Here is a 21,700-nt window from a genome sequence, read left to right as displayed (position 1 = left end):
GAACACAATAGCTAATTAATTTTCAGCTGTTTTAATAATATATCACAAAACGTTAACAAACTTTAGCACTGTGGGCTATGTAATAGTATTCAGTTGATTGTTCTCTATAACCAAAGTTCTTGAAGTTGGGTTTGTAGCACGGAAGGAAGAGATATATTGTTACATATTCCTATATAAACCAATGAATTTCCGATGGATACATTTATATTTATCATAAAGTATATATGGTAAATAATATTTGTACTGTGCACATCCGATGGTTACTATTACTACATATATTATCTATCTAAAAAATAAAATGAAATAAAAATATCAAAGAAACACAATTTAAGAAAGCAAATAGGACGTTTCTTTGACGAAGTGATAGTCGGTTATGCTGACATGATCACAGTGGAAATTGTCATATATCTTTGGAACAACAACATATAGTGCATATGATACATTGTGTTTAGTAAATATCAAAATATCAAAGAAACACAATTTAACAAAATATTACAATGGGGACGTTGATGTGGCGCAGTGGTACAAGGCGCAGGTATGTTTGGCTAGGCGATTGGGTGCCGTAGATAGTGAGTTCGAGGCAGGGATAGGGAACGAGTCAATGAATTGCCATGCTTTGATCATTTGTTTCTTTGAAATTGATTATCTATCCACATAGACAACTGACACTTACAACAACTATACACTCATGAATCACGGTCAATCCCCGTACCACTAACTCCTTGTGTTGGATGTTGGACATTAAAAAAATAAAGAAAACGATGTGTAGTAATTGTTTTAGTTTTATTATACCAATCAGTAAAAAATGTAAGAAACGAATGTCAAAATGAAAGTGAAACTACCTAGGCTTTTGTTTGTATGTCCGGACAAAGGCTCTGAAGTATCGTAGTCTATTACTAAATGTACAAAATATGAATGGATTATAGAATATGTTAAATAAAAAATGTTTATACGGCACGCAGCCAAAACATCATCCGTCCACTGTTTTACAGTGCATGTACAGAGCTATCCGCACTAGGGTAGGTATCGATTGTGACGTCATTAAATTGTGATGGAAACTGTTTTGTGAAAATTAGAAACACATGTACAATGAATGCACATAAAAACGGCGAAAAATTAGTTTTTATCTATAAAAAGAACACCAGAGTAAATCTGTGTTAAACTACACGTTTGCAGTTTTTAAAGATGTTTCGCATCAGTTGTCATATCATACACATGACGAATAAATAAAAATTAGAATCGGCGATGAAAATTGTTCGTTACTGCTGAACATCAAAAATATCATCAGGGCATTCCGCGTGTGTAGTTTGAGCTACCAGTGCTTCAAATTGATCAAAGTCAGCGTGACTTTCTATATAGTACAAATGACTTGGTTTCTCTGTCACAGAGTAGGCACTATCAGATCGACTGAATTACCATACATGGAACAGACAAAATTCCTGTGCGAGTTATTCCCCTTGTAGTCATGCACGTGATTTGTACGCAAATTTATCAATGGAAAGTTTTATTTATGAATGGAATTCGTTTACTACGCATAGCAACGCGAGTATTTTCAGGGGGCACTGTCTTTAATTTCCCCTGCGAATCACAATTTTGATGATATAAATTGTAAATGAAATCCATCGTGTGTATTAATAAATTATAACCCTTTTCACCGCACGCCTATTTCGGGGAATGCAGTAGTGATTTTAAATCAACATATAAAAGGAGAAAAATAAAAAAAATCTATAAAAACGTTATTGTAAAACATACCTTTGTAAAGAGTAAATCTGATTAAAAATTAATTGCAATTTGTAAAGATGGTGCGCATTAGTGGTTATATCATACACATGACAAATGAATGTAAATTGGAATCAACGATGAAATTTTTTTGTTATTGCCGAACATCAAAAATATCATCAGGGCATTCTGCGTGTGTAGTTTGAGCTACCAGTGCTTCAAATCGATCAAAGTCAGCGTGGCCTTCTATATAGTACACATGACTTGGTTTCTCTGACACAGAGTAGGTACTATCAAGGTCCGCATAACGACCGACTGTTACAAACGCCACCGTCACATTGTCCATGTTCAGGGCCTGTCTCTGTTGTCTGACGCCATCAAGGTCAGTCCATCCCTCGTTAGAGAACACCACCAACATTTTCCGCGCATTTGAACGTGAACCAGTGAAACCTGTATGGCGCGCAAACGCTAGGGCGGCCCTGATGTTTGACATCCGGTTTGTGGTAGCAATACCAATCTGACTGTTTAATATGATATCGTCCTTATCCGTAAAATGATTTAAAGAAAATTTCCATTGAGCTGTTAAATCGAAAGTTGCCATTCCGACCTGTGTGTCTGCGTTGTATTCTAAAGTTTTAAATATCAAGTCCCTCAGAGAATCCAGTGTTAATTGTAAGGAAGTCTGATGCACAGATATATCCACTAAAAACAAAATGTCCGTCATCGTGTGGAGTGAACAATCTGAAATTACAAAAAAGTTTAGATAAAACTTTCTGAAATATCGATCATTTACATAAAATAATTAGAGTCATTTAATTGAGACTTTATAGTAAAATATAGGCAAGTAAAATAAGACCGCAAATCCATCATAAAATTACCAAAAGTATGGAAATACTTATTCACAAGTATATCTTCACCACCGATTTTGGATTAGATTGATCTATTTGACAAGAAGGTTCTAGTAATCATCGTTATTCGTTTCAAATGATGGACAGAAATGAAACAGTGACACCAAACAGCCTATGGTAAAGCATTCCACGAAATCAAATAAATGAAATAGGAGCGTATTGACGTACCTTTCGTTTCAAAGACATTGCGAAATCAAAGAATACTTATTTAATGCGCATTTAGACTAACCTGTGCAGCTACTGCTGACGGTTTCCATGAGGACAGCGTTTGTGACGTCATTTTCCCTTCCCGCTGGAAAGACATATTGTTTGGCTGTAGCTAGATGTAGTAGTTCCGTTTGATCGACTTGCTCTCCATTTCCAACAACGACAATTCGGATTCCTTGGCTGCGTAATATACTAGCGTCATATATAGCTTCTGCCCTCCGGGTAGACAACCCGTCAGAGACTATTATAACATACTTAGGGACTGTTGATCTTGGTCCGTATGTTGACGTGGAAGAAAACATCTACAATAAAAGCAGACGTTTTTCGCTTGAAAATGACATTATATTATGTGATGGGATGGTATAGTAATATCACTGAAACAATTCTGACCTTAAAATTTAAAAAAAAAAAACTTTATTATTGAAATATTATATCATTGTGTAGTTTTTACATTTTACATTTTTTTAAACTACTTACATCGATATCGAGCATTGAATTCTGAAACTGGTTTCTATTTTAGAAAATTGCAGCTTGAATACTGTTTATTATATGACTGGTGTTTTTCTAAATTTTGATACGTTTCTCAGAAGTATTCATAAACTGCGATATCAACCCCGAAATCGGCGTCGAAAAGCACGCGAGGTTACTGGACTCAGTCCAAATACCTCTCGCGAGTCTAGTAACCTGTGTCAAAAAGAAATCGAGGGATACTCCCATTAGATGTGACGTCATAATCACTTTTGACGTCCAGTCGTAAATATAGCGTAACCGGAGTTTCCTAATTCAATGACGTCGGAATAATCTATTATGACGTCATTATATATAGTCGGCAACATATGTGGCGGAAGGCAGCAAGTTTACTGCGATCAACGGTGATCAACTGGGAACTTCAATTTATGAAAATCGTTCAAGAATGCCAGACGGGAAGTTGATGCAGCGAAAAAATAATCCGGTTCTACCAGTCTAAAACATTAGCAAGAAGCATTTGGACATTTATCTTATACTACATGTAATGGATAAACTACTTTTGTGAAGAGAACATTTGCAAATATCATCCTGTTTATTGTAGTCTATTTGAAAAGCTGGGTTAGTATACTGTAAATGTCATATAATAAAATAGTTATCGACCTATTTTCAGGTGGATTCTGTGAGTTATCAACCCTCGAAAATGAAATAACTCTCGGCCTCTGGCATCGGAATACATCATTTACTCGGGTTGATAACTCACCGTAACCACTTGAAAATAGGTCGTCGATAGTTGTATAAAATCAACTATCATTATATGACTCGAAAGTGATACGTATAACCCTCGAGCTTCATCCTCGATATTCCAGGGGTTGACATGCATTACTCTCTGTATATCCATCCCCAAACTTTATCTAAGCAAGTCTATGAATGGATCAGTTAGCCTGGTCTCTTGATATACATCAAAAGAATCGAACAGCGGTGAACTGTATTACTTTGATGTTGGTAGTCGCCCTTTTTTAATTTTCAAAGAAAGTCTATACAGGCCTGTGATTGGTCAGTTTTCCCCCTAAAATGCCTCCAGTTTTACTATGACACAGTCCAGAGGTGGATATAAGGATAGTGATAGTAACCCCTGGAATATCGAGGATGTCATCTTTCAGCCTCGGGTAAAATCGATAAATCGCCGTATTCACTTGCAGATAGGTCGATTATTGTGTAATATGAATTGTTAGATTATCATATGACAGGCATAAAGCTGGTAAATGTGTAAATATTACTCACTTCCTTAGCTTTGTCCAGTGCCTTGTTGAGATAAGAAGGCCCAGGTATACCGGTAACGTTATCAATTGCACTTATCATCGATGCTTTATCGGTGAACGTATCAAAGGAAAATTCCACCCTGGGATCAAACGAATATGTCATAACCGCTACATGATAATCGTCTATTCCTATCGATAGTTTGTTGACAATAGCTGAGACAGAAGCCTTTGAATCGCTGAAGTGTTTCTCGGTACTGTAGGAGGAGTCCATGATGAAGAGGATGTCGGCTGGTCCAGGTCGACAGTCTGCCAAATAGATTCTGCATTGTTAGTTTCCGGGACAATATGGTTTTTGGAAGTTATTTGGGCATTGAATATTGGAAATATTGCAATATCTCGAATAATTGTCGGAAACAATGCTAGCTTATATGTGCTGTTGGTCTTTTGTCATTTTGACTTTCCTTTAAAATATTATTTTAAGATTTGTTATACATATATATAGTCGTTCATGTACTTAAGTTTTAGTTTAAGTTATATGATCCGGAACTTAGAAATCGCAAGACTTAAAAATAAAAACATGCAAAACATTTTTTGTAAATTTCTCATAATAACCGAACGTTAGTAGTAAATTTTGTATTTATTTCCTATCGATATATCGAAGGATAAAGTTGAGTAGGGTATCGATATTTGTTTCATGGACCGCTTCTCAGTCCATTCCAAATACCGATTGTTGAATTACAGCTATTTTACCTGATTCATAAGTACTTTCGTTACATCTGTTGGTGTATAAGACATAATTTACCTGTTTCACAAATACTTCCGGTATATCTGTCGGAGCAGGAACAGTCGAAACTAGAAGCGTTCCTGTTACACGTACCGCCATTTTCGCATTGTGGTGCAATGCATGCGTCCACTAGAAAAAAATATACTGAATAATATAATATTTGAAGATATAATAAAGTACTGTTATATAGATAAAACTATTTAATATGACTGAAGGCAAGGCCTTAAAGGGCGCAGCCAGATGTTTCAGTAAACCATTAATTATGCAATGTTAAAGAGTCTAATTTATGGAAATAACGGAGCCGAATTTTCTGTTGATTTTTTATTCGTATATTCACACTCTGTCCTTGTCCCCAAACGCCTATTTGAGAAGGAAATCCACAGTTTATTTCCGTAACAGATATTCCGTTTTTAGTCAGCTGATTATATTGAAAGTGGTCTATCACTTGAACGCTTGCAATTAAAGAGCATTAGCACTGAGCTTCTGAAGATGAATATTATGTTTTCCGGATCATGAAAGCCTTTGAACGATGTAATAAATATGTAATGAGCTGACTTCAAAGCATCGCCTTCACGCTTATGGGATTTTTTTACAGTGGATAAAACAATGGCGGCCGCAAACTGACGCTGTCAGTGTGTTGGATTGAATTTGAAAGATTTTGTTTTTCTTATATTTTCTTGTATGTGTTACCTTAGAAGTGCTTCGTACCCTTTGGGCACGAAGGGCTGCACCGTTAATATCTATATTGTTGCTTTAAGTTCTTTAAAGCACTGCAAAACACATATAACTATATAGTAAAAATGGTTCCTTGCAAAGGTATATTTGAATGAAAAATAACAAAACCTTTCTGCGTCTTCAGGTAGAATATATAACTATGTATATGATTAAATATTGCATATTATATTTAGTCTGTACAAGTTGCCCATTAATGTAAAGCTTAAGAGAAAGCAATCAATTGTTCCTAGTTTTGTTTTTGCGATGCCTTGGCCTCAGGTTTCACTAAGATCTAGACCAAAGATGAGTTTTTGAAAACTCTAGATGATATGCTATCTGTTGTTTAAAAGAATTATTATATGACTGATGTTTTAGCTGTATTTTGATTGGTCATACGTTTCTCAGAAATATTCATCAACTGCGATATCAACCCCGAAATCGACGGCGAAAAACACGCAAGGTTACTGTCTCGCGAGTCCAGTAACCTGTGTCAAAAATATATTGAGGGAAACTCCCTTTAGATGTGACGTCATAATCACTTTTGACGTCGAGTCGTACCCAAATATAGCGTAACGGGAGTTTCCTTATTCAAAGGCGTCGGATTAATCTATTGTGACGTCATTATACATAGTCGGCAACATATACGGCGGAAGGCAGCTATTTACTGTGATCAACGGTGATCAACTGTAAACTTCGATTCATGGAAAACGTTCACAAATGCCAGATGGGAAGTTGATGAAGCGATAAAATATTCCGGTTGTACTAGTCTAATTTATCATATACTACATGTAACAGATAAACTACTTTTGTAAAAGGAACATTTGCAAATATCATCTTGTTTATTGTAGTTAAGTATTTTTGAAGAACCGGGTTAATATCCTGTAAATGTCATATAATAAAATAGTTATCGACCTATTTTCAGGTGGATACGGTGAGTTATCAACCCTCGAAATAATATAACCCTCGGCCTCCGACCTCGGGATATATCACTTACTCGGGTTGATAACTCACCATATCCACTTGAAAATAGGTCGATAATTGAATAATATCTACCTAAATTCAAAATTTGGATAATTCTTTTCTGAATATTAAATACATTTGATAAATAACTTACCATATTCACAAATACGACCGTAAAATCCAGTCGTACAAGAACACGTGAAGTCTGACCCTACAGCACGATTACAAGTCGCTCCATTTTCACAAGGCAGGCCAAGACAGGCGTTCTCTGTTAGGAAAAGTTTATATATGTATATGACATATGATATTCGACAAGGGAGTGAGAAACATTGAATTGTAATATACATTAATTTCATTCTCTCTTTAATAGTAATGAAATCGCTTAGATATAATTGATACTAAAAAGTAACAGAATTGATTTTCAAATCGAGTAGATAAATATAAGAAATAGAGCCAATATTCTCATTAATTTCTATAAATAGCTGTGTCTCTTGAAAATTAAATACAGTACCTGTGTAATCTTATAATGTAAATACAGTACGTACCTGTATATCCTAATATATGTGCATGTAAGTACAGTTCCTGTACATCCTAATTCATGTAAATACAGTACCTGTACATCCTAATTCATGTAAATACAGTACTTGTACATCCTAATACATGTAAATACAGTACTTGTACATCCTAATTCATGTAAATACAGTACCTGTACATCCTAATTCATGTAAATACAGTACTTGTACATCCTAATACATGTAAATGCAGTACTTGTACATCCTAATACATGTAAATACAGCACTTGCACATCCTAATACATGTAAATACAGTACTTGTACATCATAATACATGTAAATACAGTATTTGTACATCATAATACATGTAAATACAGTACCTTTACATCCTCATACATGTAAATACAGTACTTGTACATCCTAATACATGTAAATACAGTACCCGTATATCTTAAAGGGACAATTCACTTAGGCTAATTCTTTTACATAACCAAGAAGCAAAATATAGCATAAATGTATCGTTCTACCTTTCTTATAAAACATATAACGTAAAACATTGACAAATTCCACGGCATTGTTAAGTATTTTAATTAATATCGTTGAAATATCAAATCGTTGATCAATACGATTTAGCAGGGAAAATATGGACGCTGTACCCATACCCGAGCCAAAGTCACTTACGTTAAACAAATAAACTACATGTACATAACCACTGAGAAGGTGATAAAATGATTTTTAGACAAGACAATTCATCTTATAAGGTAAACATACTATTGTCAGAGCGATTTGAGCAGTTCTAGACAACAGTTGCATTACTCTACGAGCAAGGGACAGGGCTCGGCATACATTGTACAAGAAGTTCGATCACAATGTGTAATGGCAGACAGCGAGCGAGTGTGAACATCTACACACATGTCACCACCATGGGCTTTTCAGGCATATCACAGTAAAACCGAACATCCATTAGAACTGGGGTTTTTCCGATATATGAACAGATTTTAATGTTCTCTTAGACTAAATTGTCTCTTTAATAATGTAAATACAATACCTGTACATCCTAATTCGAAGTGAGCTGGACATGGTACAGACAGGTAGCACGTGTAACCGAGTGGACAGTAATTCGGGTTCAGTGTATTGCAGAAGTACTCGCGATTAGATTCAACATAGTTCTGTAAAATTTAAAAAGAAAAAAACAGTGCTCGCGATTAAATTCAACATAGTTCTGTAAAACTTAAAAAGAAAAAACAGTGCTCGCGATTAGATTCAACACAGTTCTGTTAAAATTAAAAAGAAAAACAGTGCTCGCGATTAGATTCAACATAGTTCTGTTAAAATTAAAAAAAAAAAACAGTGCTCGCGATTAGATTCAACATAGTTCTGTAAAAATTAAAAAGAAAAAACAGTGCTCGCGATTAGATTCAATATAGTTCTGTAAAAATTAAAAAGAAAAAACAGTGCTAGCGATTAAATTCAATATGGTTCTGTAAAAATTAAAAAGAAAAAACAGTGCTCGCGATTAGATTCAACATTGTTCTGTAAAAATTAAAAAAAAAACAGTGCGCGCGATTAGATTCAACATATTTCTGTAAAAATTAAAAAGAAAAAACAGTGCTCACGATTAGATTCAACATTGTTCTGTAAAAATTAAAAAGAAAAAACAGTGCTCGCGATTAGATTCAACATTGTTCTGAAAAAAAATAAAAAAAAAACAGTGCGCGCGATTAGATTCAACATATTTCTGCAAAAATTAAAAAGAAAAAACAGTGCTTGCGATTAGATTTAACATTGTTCTGTAAAAATTAAAAAGAAAAAACAGTGCGCGCGATTAGATTCAACATTGCTCTGTAAAAATTAAAAAGAAAAAACAGTGCTCGCGATTAAATTCAACATAGTTCTGTAAAAATTAAAAAGAAAAAACAGTGCTCGCGATTAAATTCAACATAGTTCTGTAAAAATTAAAAAGAAAAAAAAAACAGTGCTCGCGATTAGATTCAACATAGTTCTATAAAAATTACATTTGTACTTCACACACGTAAGACACCACATACACGGGACGTTGTACTTAAACTTAGTTTTTTATAGGACGTAAATAAGATAATTCACACCAAATCAATCGTGATAAACAAGATATTTTGCATGATGATATTTCAGAGTAAAGTTTCATATCTTGCCTGGGCTAATGGTAATTCTAGAGGTCAAACGACAAACGTTTAAAATTGATATTCACATTGTTTACGTTCTAAGAAACAAACATTTTTACTATACTACACATACACTGTTTAAGCCATTTTGTAATACATACCATGCAAATCATTTTGTTTACTTCGCAGTACGGTTCGTCCACCCGACACCTGTTAGCGTCCCGGCGGTTTAACCAGTGGTTTTCTTGAAAGAAAGACGCGGCTTTTTCTTTCGGGAGGAAAGGTGAGTTATGATGCTCATGTCCAGCATGACAGCTTACGTCTATAACAAATAAAGTCATAATCGAAAGGGGAAATTCAACTTATTTTTGTATTCATTTTATTTTGCGTATTTCGAGGGCGTTTTAGATTTGCGAAAATAAATAACTGCCAAAAAGTATAAATACAAATCGCGAAGTAAGATATCTGTGAAAATGTAATTGGATATAACAACGCGAACAAAAGTTTCAGGAATGTTCTTTCCATTCTTGGATTCCATTCACGGAGACATTTGGTCGAGGAGGTTCTTATTACATATTTATATAGCTACGTGTCTTTAGTAGCTTCATTATCTGAGAAGTTGCCTCAAGTAGCCTTTATAAAAATAATCGCCTTGAAAATGTTTTACAAACTGACGGTTTTAAAATTGCAAAATTGTAGTTAGATATCTCATATTTGTAAAATATGAAAACTTTTTGATCTCAAAAGGAGAACAATATACTATTAAACCTGCTATGAAGACACCTCTATATATAAAGCACACCTGTCTATAAAGGACAAACTAATCAAGCACATTTGGTGCAAATTACTACAGACAACACCTCTGTATAAAGGACACCTCTATATAAAGGACAAATGTCTATGAAGGGAAAATTATCAACCACATCTGGTTAAACTTACTTTATATTTGACTTCTGTATAAAGGGCGCCTCTATATAAAGGAGAAATGTCTAAGGGCAAAATTATCGACCACATTTGGTTCAAATTTCTATTTACTTGACTTTTGTATAAAGGACACCTGTCTACAAAGAACAATCTTGCAATGTCCCTTTGGTGTCCTTTATAGACATGTTTGACTGCAGTGTAATACGTACCAGGTAGCAGACACGTTAGTAGAAACACAATCCGCACCGCCAGCATATTCAAGTCGCACTGAAGTAAATAAATGTTCCAATACGTTATTTAAATATTTACCAATGAACATTTCACTACGTAAGACCCGGAAGTTTTAGAAAATTGGCAACCCGCTTGCATTAGGTATTGAACAGGAATAGGTCTAAAATGCTTACACACGACTACTTATGTTGAAATGTATATAAGATTAATATATGTGTGTAGGTGTATAATTTACTCGTCTTTTAAAGCCCGACTAACTCCTATTATCCATTGATGTAAACTTAGTTAAATAACAAACAATAAACTATTTTGCATATTCATTATCTTGACCCTTTTTGAGCGAACAATAGTATTATGTAGAAGAGGAAGTCGTTGATTTGTTTTGTGTCTTATTCCATAATAACAATAGGAGTCATGACATGTTTTGGAATGTAAACACCTGGATAGAAACAAATCGCTTTTTAGGGCCGGTATCGTAGATTTGTTCTGATTGTGGTTCTGCTAAATGTATAAAATCATTAAAAAGTAAGGTATTGCTATTTTGATGGCCGATTTCTTTAATTCATTAGAAAAAACAGATGATTTCATAATAAGTGAAAATATATGCATATATGTACAATGTATATTATAATAAATCCTTGCATGGATAAATGTATGAAGCAATACATGCTTGGATTATAATAACAGACATTTCACTTTAATATGATAGATAATTGAATTGAACCACAGGTACAATGCTTTGCATTTATAAATGTTTTCATATCAGCAATACGCGTGATTTTGATAACAACATTTCATTTTGATTTTAATAGACATCTGAATCAATTGGATGTTATATAGACTGATGTACAACATGAAATATTCGTGTCAACTCTATTTTGTTAGAAGCTGGAAGTTTATCATATCATTCCATTAGTATAAGGAGTATTTGTGACTAGCTGATAGAATAAATACAGATTGAAACCAAAATGATATATGAAACAAAATTAGATGGATTCACAGTCTTGATTCCAAACCAACCGTGCAAAGTATGAAAGTTTTACACAACGAAAATTCCATGTTACAAATCTAATATATATACAATGTATTCTGTCTAGAGGTAAATGTTTTTAGTATGGTGTTGGAAGATATAACAAGAACTTACCTTGTTCCTTCTATCGTTAAAACAAACAAGAGAAGTGTAAATCACACGTTCTCGCTCTTCAAGTGCTGTATGACGACTAAAAATCGATAGCACTTACTCGTGATCGTATAGAGAGTCTATAGGAATACCTGGGTTTTCCCGGTACGGTAAGTACAGGTATCCGGAAGGTATTCAAACGGTTATAAATACATTTAAATATCTCAGCGAAAACCGAATAAAACATATTACTATTATCTGATTACAGCCAATCATTTGTGAGACAGAACAGGAAGAAAATACTAAACATGTTTTATATATATACATATTTATCTTACCATAAAAACGTTTTTTAAGTGTATTGAAAACGAGAAACGATCTTATGCTCCATGTTAGTTATACAATTGTCAAGGTTGAATGAAGTACCAAGATTTTAAGTTACATGTATCATATCATTGTTTTTTCAGTAATCTATTGAAAACCATAAAGTTTGATGACTTAAGCTGTGAAAATAATTGTAATTGACAGACAATGTATAAGGCCATATAAACATTTGTTACAATACTGAATTTATGCCCTTCGAGAATCTTGTTGTTATGGTGGCATATTACTACCACCACTTAATATCTTAGCGAGATAATTATCTCGTCAAAATTACCATGGTAAGTGATCAACCATGATAAGTTGACTTATCATGATAGTTATCTTGTTAAGTCGACTAAATCTGGAACAGGAACAAATATATTTATTGAAATATGTCGCCTTAGCCAGATAAATAATGCAATAAGTCAACTAAGTCACCATGATATATTGACTTACAACATCAAGAAAAGTTGGCTTAATTATCATGACAAGTCGACATAATTATCACAATAAGTCGACTTAATTATCAGGATAAGTCAATTTATCATGGTAATTTTGGCGAGATAATTACATATATCTCGCTAACATATCAAGTGGTGGCAGGAATATGCCACCATATGTTGTTTATGCCTTATGTATGTTTAGATGGAAACCTACCTGCAGCAATCACTTTATAATTACTAATAACACTGTAAAATGTGAAATAAAATTGTAGAAGCTTCAACAATGGGGACAACCTACGTCACCGGAAGTGATAGCAGGCACACAAAAACAATGAAAAAACGCCCGCTTCAAGATGAAAATCGGCTGAAATTATGACATAAAAACAATGCATCTTCTAAACCTATCGTGCGTCAAAGACAGTGTACGACTCTGTGAAATTATTAGATATCGTCAAACTAGCTCAGATTATGCAAACACCTCGACACAATATTTTTCGATAGCAGGGATATCGGTCACATTTTATTCACTAAAACGTTATAAATTGCAAATAAATACATTTTGCTGACACAAAACTGTCCCGTTTACTAATATGTAATATATGAATGTTGGAAGAAAATATTTCATTCATTATATCTGCTAGTGGAGAATCATATACGGTGATTAATTAGAAATTATGAAAGTGATATCGGTCAAAATTAGAACTTTAGGGGTAACGGTCACATACAAAGTTACGAAAACTGTGGATAAGACGCCAAAATACTTTTATTAAATTTATCTGATCTTGAAAGACGACTTTTTAACCCCCTATCAGTAAATGTTTAACGAGCTATTGAAATCGCTTTTCGTCTATTGCTCGTCATCCGTCCGTCTTTTTTTCCACAGCGTGGCTATTGGTCACATTTTGTTCACCGAAATATGTCAAGTGTAATTTTATTAACTTTACTGTTATTAACTGATATAAAACACCTTATATTTCAAGTAGTAGCTATCGTTCATTTTATCCACTACAAAAGTGCCATACCTGTATAACCTAGTTGATGTTTTGTTGTTTTTAAAGAGGATGTCGTTCAAAGGGTAACGGTCACATCCAAAGATCAAACGAATATGCCATAACCGCTACATGATAATCGTCAGTTCCTATCGATAGTTTGTTGACGATAGCTGTGACGGGAGCCTTTGAATCGCTGAAGTGTTTCTCGGTACTGTAGGAGGAATCCATGAAGAAGAGGATGTCGGCTGGTACAGGTCGACAGTCTGCCAAATGGAATCTTCATTGTTGTGAAAGGAGTGATCTGCCCTTGATATATGGAAGAGGTCAGATTTTCAGCTCCACGAAAACTTTTCATTCTTAAGAAGTTCTACATGAATTTAAGCAACTTTTCTCACCGTAGAAGATCAGCCTAAAGATTGTGAAGTTATCAGTGACATTCACATTATATTTGGAAAATCAACTATGTCCGTAGCCAGATCCTACGCGGAGGTAGCAATGGCCGACACTGATCAGGTCAGGAACACAGCAAAACAAGTTTTCATCAAAGAAATTGACTTTTTTGGAGTGCCTAATCCGCCCAGAGACCAATGGTTAAACCATACAGTACTAGACAAAGCAGTTTCAAACATATTTCCAGCAGAAAATATTGCTGGCTTACAAAGAGTTCGCGGGCTTTGGAGAATTTATATGGACAATAACGAAACAAGGACAAAATTCCAAGGAAATTACAAGGAAACGTCTCCCTTCGTGGGAAAAGCGTAAATGTCTATATGACAAATCCGGGAAGTCTATTTAATGAACAGGAAGGTACCGTAAGAGTCAGAATAAAAAATATACCACTCTCCGCTGACAACGGCAAAATTAAAAGAACTCTAACTCTGAAGGGTTGTGATAATAAAAGCTTCTTCAGAGAAAAACTTGTAGATGGAAGATTATCCAACTGCGAAACTGGAGACAGAATCGGCCTGATAACGGATATGAAAACCCCACTTCCCAAAGTTATGGAAATAGGCTGATACAGGGCTGTTATAACTCACAGAGGACAACCAAATGACAAACTAAACAGCAACAAATGTCTACAGTCAGGCCACACTTCAAAAGACTGTCAGAACGAAGTAGTATGCCGCTTATGTAAAGGCACTGGTCATGTAATGACGGAGTGTCCAACAAATTTCAATAACACGCGTACGTCATCTGACACCTCATCATCAAGTGATGAACAGAAGGGTAATGAAAGTGACGTCGTCACAGATATCGAACTCACGCAACCCACAACACAGGAAACATCATCAACCTGCAGCAACGCTAGTATTCCAGAAGAACACGTGCCTCAAGATGATCATCACCCATCAACTCAAACTTCCAGCCCCCCCCCCCAAAAAAAAAAGCACAAAAAGAAAGTGAAATCCAAAAAAAAAATGACAAAAAAACCAAAAAAATGTGTCCAGTACACTAGACAGTTTCGTTACGAAATTAGATAAATGTACCTCTAGAACACCAGCTTCAAGAAAATCAACCAGTATATCAAATGAGGTAAGGTCGCCATTAAGCCCCCTCACCGATGATAGACAACCTAAGAAAGCAAAAGAAGTTGGTGAATGATGATCCCTCCAGGACAATTAACAATAACTGACAAAGAAATAAGAAAATTAAATGAACATTTTATTAAGACAAAGTAATGAAATTCTACAAATATGATAATATTATATTGAAAACACACATTTATGTACCAGTTACAATGAATAAATGTTTATGTATATTTATATTATATTTGAATAACTCAATGGAATTTATTCTTGCTAAAAATAGAGAGAAAATTGAAAAATATCAATATGTCATATATAGCACGTATAATTTAACTAAACATTTTTATCACCCAAGCAAAGTATTTAAGAGCGAATTTAGATAAAAAAAATTAGATATATATTTTATTAATATAAGTATATTTAATCTATATATATATATTCTATGCACATATGTGCATACATATGGAAATATATTACCGCATGTATGTATTTATTTCATTTTCACAAAACAAATGCAACGTAAGCAAAAACAAACAAACAAAAAATATGATAAACAAACATGTAATCAAAACAACCTGATCTATAATGTCAAATAAAATACATTGCATTACATTAAACACACAGGGGTTACGAGAAAAACAAAAAAAGAAACAGATTTTATCAATGGGTTAAAGAACAAAAAGCCAACATTGTATGCATACAAGAAACACACTTCACCAAACAAATAATTAAATTTATCAATACAGAATGGAAAGAGGATATGATCCACAACTATGGCACTAGTCAAAGCAGAGGGGTTTCAATCTTTCTAAGAAAGAATTTGAACCATGAAATAATGAATACATGGTCTGATGAAAATGGGCGTTGTATCATGGTCAATTTAAAAATAAATGAAAACATATTTACTATTATCAACATATATGCACCAAATAACAAGCATAATAGAAATAGGTTTTTAAAAAAAAATAAACAAACAAATTACAGAATTTCAGCAAGGCCCAATTATCATTGGAGGTGACTGGAATGATATACAAGAACATATAGATAGAAAATCTGTAAGAAAAAATCAAAAAATGTGTACATAATCTAAAAACTCTCAAAAAAGAATTGAAATTAATAGACATGTGGAGATTAAAAAACCCTCATAAACAACAATTCACATGGAGAAGAAAAACCTCAAAATACAGAATCTAGTAGAATTGATTATTTTTAACATCAAGGGAGATAACAACAAAACAATTAAAACAGATATTCGCCCGGCAATGATCAAACATACAGATCACCAAGCAGTGTCAATAATAATAGATTATACTAATCCAAATAGGGGCCCTGGCTACTGGAAATTTAACAAAGTCTCTTAAGCAATAAAGAGTACAAAGAACTTTAAAAACACTATAAAAAATTACAACACACAAGTCAATAACAAAACCATAGATGCTAACACTGCATGGGAACTATGCAAAATTGAAATAAAAGAAACATCAATTGCATTCAGTAAAAAATTGCAAAAACAACAAAAAATTAAGTAGAAGAAATTGAAAAATCACTACAAAAATTAAACGGAGAACAAGAAAGTGAAAATAATACCATTATCAAAAATGAACTAGAGACTAAACTAGAAAACCTATACAGTAAAAAAGCATATGGAGCACAAATAAGATCAAGAGTTAACTGGATAGAAAAAGGAGAAAAAAACACAAAATATTTTCTGTCTCTAGAAAAAAAAGACAAATAAAAAATGCTATGACAAAAATCAACAATGAAAATGAAATACTGCTAACCAAACAAGAAGATGTACTCAAAGGAATAACACAATATTATCAAAAACTATACACAACTAATAATACTGATCGGAAACAAATATTATCCTACATAGAGAATACACCAATTGAAAATAAATAAAAAAAGAAGAGAGCCAATCCTGTGATGGACTCATCAAAACTCAAGAAATAAAGAGATTGACGGTTGAATTTTACAAAGTATTTTGGTCACAACTAGAAATCATATTACTAAAAAGCTTCAACGAAAGCTTCAATGAAAACGAATTAAAAACATCACAAAAACAGGGTATTCTTTCATTACTGTACAAAAAAGGAGACCCATTTAACCTAAAAAAAACTGGCGCCCAATAACACTATTAAACACTGACTATAAAATTTTAGCAAGATGCTTAGCGCAAAGAATGAAAACAGTTCTTCCACAAATAACAAACTCAAAATGGTTTCATTAAAGGGAGTTACATGTGGTATAATATAAGGCAGATCAAAGATATTATTGACCATACAAAAAAAAAACTTCAGGGAGCAATACTATTTTTAGACTTTGCAAAAGCATTTGATACTGTTGATTTGGAATTTCTTTATCAAACACTCACTAAATTTGGCTTTAAATACTCTATAATAACATAAACAGCAAAATCTGCAACAATGAATGGATTTCAGAACCAATAAACATATCTAGAGGTATTCGGCAAGGCTGCCCCGTATCATCACTACTATTCGTAATGGTGGCTGAAATCATGGCAACAAGGATAAGGAATGACAAAACCATATTAGGAATAACAATTAAAAATAATCAAACACGACCATTCAAAATATCCCAACTGGCAGACGATACCACAATGTGTTTAAATCAAAACAAGACATACAAAAATCACTAAACATAATAGAACCTTTTCGCACTTATTCAGGACTGGTGCTCAACAGAGAAAAAAAACCCAAAAGGAATAAGACTAGGAACTAATACTAATATTGAAGATAATTTTGAGTACATCACATGGACTCAGAAAATAATTAAAGCACTAGGAATACAATTCTGTCTCAATCATAACAAAATACTAGAAATGAATTGGAAGGAAAAAATAGACAAAATAAAATCAAAGTACAAAAACATTCCAACCAAAAATGAAAATCTTACATTCCAATTTCAACATTTTACTTTGAAATGATATCTGCGTCAATGAAATTGAAAAAATCAGTATATCTGCAACCAAAACATTACAATACAATACTTTCACAAATAATATGGGTAACAAGTATATAAAATTTAGCAGCAAACCTTTACATTTCAAAAACTGGATAGAATCAGGAATAATTACAGTTAAAGATTTACTAAACAACAACCGCAAAATAGATGATAATGATTTATTTCGAAAAATCAATCAAAAAAGTAATTGGTTATCAGAAATATCCAAAATTAAAAAAGCCATACCCAAAACATGGCTTGAGGAAATATCAAATAGTAATGTCAACATACAAAATTTCACAATAAAAACTAAAGATGACCTTGTAATAAAACTCCCAAAGCAAGAACCAATTAAATTAGAAAAATGCAAAAATCAAACTATATATCAGTATTTTGTAAATCAAAGATCCGAAAAACCCATAGCTACCATTTACTGGGGAAAAAAACTAACAGTAAAAGATATAAATATCATGGTAAGATCATCAAATGAATTCATCTTTAATGAATTACAAAACAACAAATTAAAAGAATTTAGATGGAAACTTTTGAATAAAATCTTAGCATCAAAAGAAGCATTGCATAGATGGAAAATAAGCGAGTCACCAAACTGTAATCACTGCAACATTAAAGAAGACTATGAACATTATTTCATAAAATGTAAATATCTAAAACCATTCCACAATAAATTAAAACAAATCTTTGAAACCCTAGGCTACAACAGAGACATGATAACTTTAAAAAATCTAGTATTAGGATATAAAATTGCATACCCAAAATACAAAGAAATAAATAAACTTTTAACAGTAATAGGGTACAGTATATACAAAGGATATTACATCAGTGAAGCAAAAACAAAACAAATTAACATAACAAACATTTTAAAACAAAACATACAAATAATAATTGATGAGAACAAATACAGAAAAATAAACTGTAAAAAACCTTCCTAGAAGCTGTTCCTCTTCTCTAATGATTACATAAACACAAAACTCCAATTCTCTTCAGGCCATTTCTTTACTATTCTTAAATCCTTTTTTGTGAACCTGGAATAAAACAAAAATGAAACAAACAATAAAATTAAATAAACAACAAATCCTTTTTCTAATATTTCAAAATATATAAACAAAAATCAATAACAACAAACACAAGCTAGATGCCTAGGCCTACACATATACAAGGTCACGAACTGTAAACACAGCGACCCCGCACACACATGTACACTGTACACTTGAGAAACGAGCTCGAGGCCGCAAAAGGGATTTTCTAAAGTAATAAATTAGACATATTAAATAATATTTAAATACATAAGAACCACCACATACATCTCAAAGAGTATGCATAATTCGTTAATATCACATCTATTTATACATGTATATCGCATAGTTATATTGTATATCATGAAGTCTACCACATGCACCATGTGGCTCTAGACTCAAAACCAGATGATATTTCGAATATAAGTAAAACTATTTAAAACAAAACAAACATCAAGAAAAAAATACTAATACACACAGAAACACATTATGTAGACTCTTATTACTATTGTATATATGTAAATTGTAATACTTACTTCATGCATGGTGGCGAATGAGAGCGGTGAGCAAAATGAACGTAAGCCGCTGGAGTGAATGAAGACACGTGTGTAATTGGTACGGTGACTGTTATAAAATTATACAGCTAATGTTCGTCTTATCGAGTACATTAGCCTGAGTTCCTTATAAAAATGTAAACTCTAAAAAATATATCGACCGTTCGGACCTGACTTCTAGTGATAAAGTAAAATTTTTTTTGAATGGATGTGTAAACAATGATTGTATATGTAATTAATGTGAAAATGGTGGAAGTGCATAATTAAAATAATTAATTAAAATATGGAAATTGGCATGGAAGTCCTTCTGTGAAAGGAAAAACATTGTTATTTTACATGCATATATTGAATAAAATTTTAAAGATCATAAAAAAAAAAAAAAAAAAAAAAAGCATGTATTTTCACCGTTTCGAATCTACATGTATAGTCATACAAGAAGGGTTACAACATTACCACACTAATTATATATAAATATACTTGTTTTAATATCACTTAGTATATTTTTGAAAAGGTACAAGATATCATATATCTAATTTATAAATGCCTGTATACAAGCAATTTCATTTTTTCATTTGAACACTATATGTGGTTACATTTTGGATTATACGATAAATGTTCATATATCATGCTATTAAATTTCGGTATGATATACAAAAGGATCGACAATGAATATACTGTTTTAAGGATTTAGTATGATTTTGAAATAATGAATTCAAATCAACACTTATACTGTAATTAAGAAACATATATCAGAAATATCATTGATGTATTTCTGCTTTTTAGTAAAAACGTTAAAGTTTCAAAGGCAACAATATAGATATACATATTATTTTCGGTATATGTTCGGTACTGTTACTCCAATATCACATAACTGATAACCGTCCAAATTTTATTTTTACTCAAAAACTGTGCCGTGTTTGCATCGTTGTGGCAGCTAGAAGTTTGAAATAAAAACATGGATTCTAGATATATTCATGCTAAATTTTGGGATTTTACTCGTAAAAAGATAGCGTTACATTATACTGTTTTTTATTACACAGAAATTTACATAATATGCTATCTAAATCTCAGTCCAGACTGATCCGAACATCATATTGATATCGCTATCGAATTGGACTGATTATCTAATCTAAAGTTAGATATATTCTTGTTTGAATGTTTGAAATGGTGTAAATGGGATGTTTTGAAACTGAAAATATCTTAATCATAAAGCTAGAATAACCATTTACTCGAAAAATTCAAATTGTAGATCTAACGTATACGTGTATGTGCTGTATAGATGTATAGTACTAGGCTTACCTTGTGTAGCCGCGGACTACTGTGACATCACAAGACCACGTGACCGCCTAGCTCATTATCTCTGAACCGTAGACGACACTACCCGTAAATCATGACCAAAATCAACCGATAGCGCTAAAAGCTAGGGGATTCGTTGGGTGGGACTTAATTTTTCATTCATCCAAAGCAATATCCTGACGTATTATCAAAAAAAAATTCTGGCTGCACAAATCCTTTAAATATGGTATCTGTCAAGCAGCTCAGTGCTGATAAAGCATATATACCTGTACATATTCTTATTTGGGTCAATAGCATCTTGGCAATTTTTCACACATGATGGGTTCAATTCCTGGCTGGGGTACAGGAAAGTGTATTTTTCACTTTGCATGCCGTCGAAGACACCAAAATATTGTCAATATGTTAGCACATAGTTTATAGGGTGAAGATACATTTATACTTTTTTGAAAACTTGATGAACATATTGAGTTGTACTGTATGGGGTTCTTTTTAGATCTTACTAGAGTTATTAAACTATGATTTGGCAAGACATGTATTCTTATAATAAAATGTATTAAAATACAAGTAACTTCAGGAGTCCC

General features: G+C 33.0%; 1 protein-coding gene and 1 pseudogene across 1 annotated transcript; one reads left to right on the top strand and one right to left on the bottom strand.

Annotated features, from left to right (window-relative positions):
- Positions 1–766: 766 nt before the first annotated feature.
- On the bottom strand, positions 767–12,123 carry LOC138325840 (cochlin-like). The gene is made up of 9 exons (XM_069271779.1): positions 11,972–12,123; positions 10,806–10,863; positions 9,834–9,994; positions 8,580–8,700; positions 7,174–7,287; positions 5,364–5,474; positions 4,584–4,867; positions 2,857–3,136; positions 767–2,460 (listed from the first exon to the last, which is right to left on the bottom strand). The coding sequence occupies exons 2-9, from the start codon at positions 10,849–10,851 to the stop codon at positions 1,874–1,876; spliced, it is 1,704 nt and encodes a 567-aa protein (XP_069127880.1). The 5' UTR covers positions 10,852–10,863; positions 11,972–12,123; the 3' UTR covers positions 767–1,873.
- A 5,990-nt stretch (positions 12,124–18,113) lies between these two features.
- LOC138326511 (uncharacterized) lies at positions 18,114–19,170 on the top strand (annotated as a pseudogene).
- The last annotated feature ends 2,530 nt before the right edge of the window (positions 19,171–21,700 follow it).

This window comes from Argopecten irradians, chromosome 6 (genome assembly GCF_041381155.1).
Source record: "Argopecten irradians isolate NY chromosome 6, Ai_NY, whole genome shotgun sequence".
NCBI lineage: Eukaryota > Metazoa > Mollusca > Bivalvia > Pectinida > Pectinidae > Argopecten > Argopecten irradians.
Note: the sequence above shows the minus strand (reverse complement) of the source record. Positions and strands in the feature narration are given on the sequence as shown.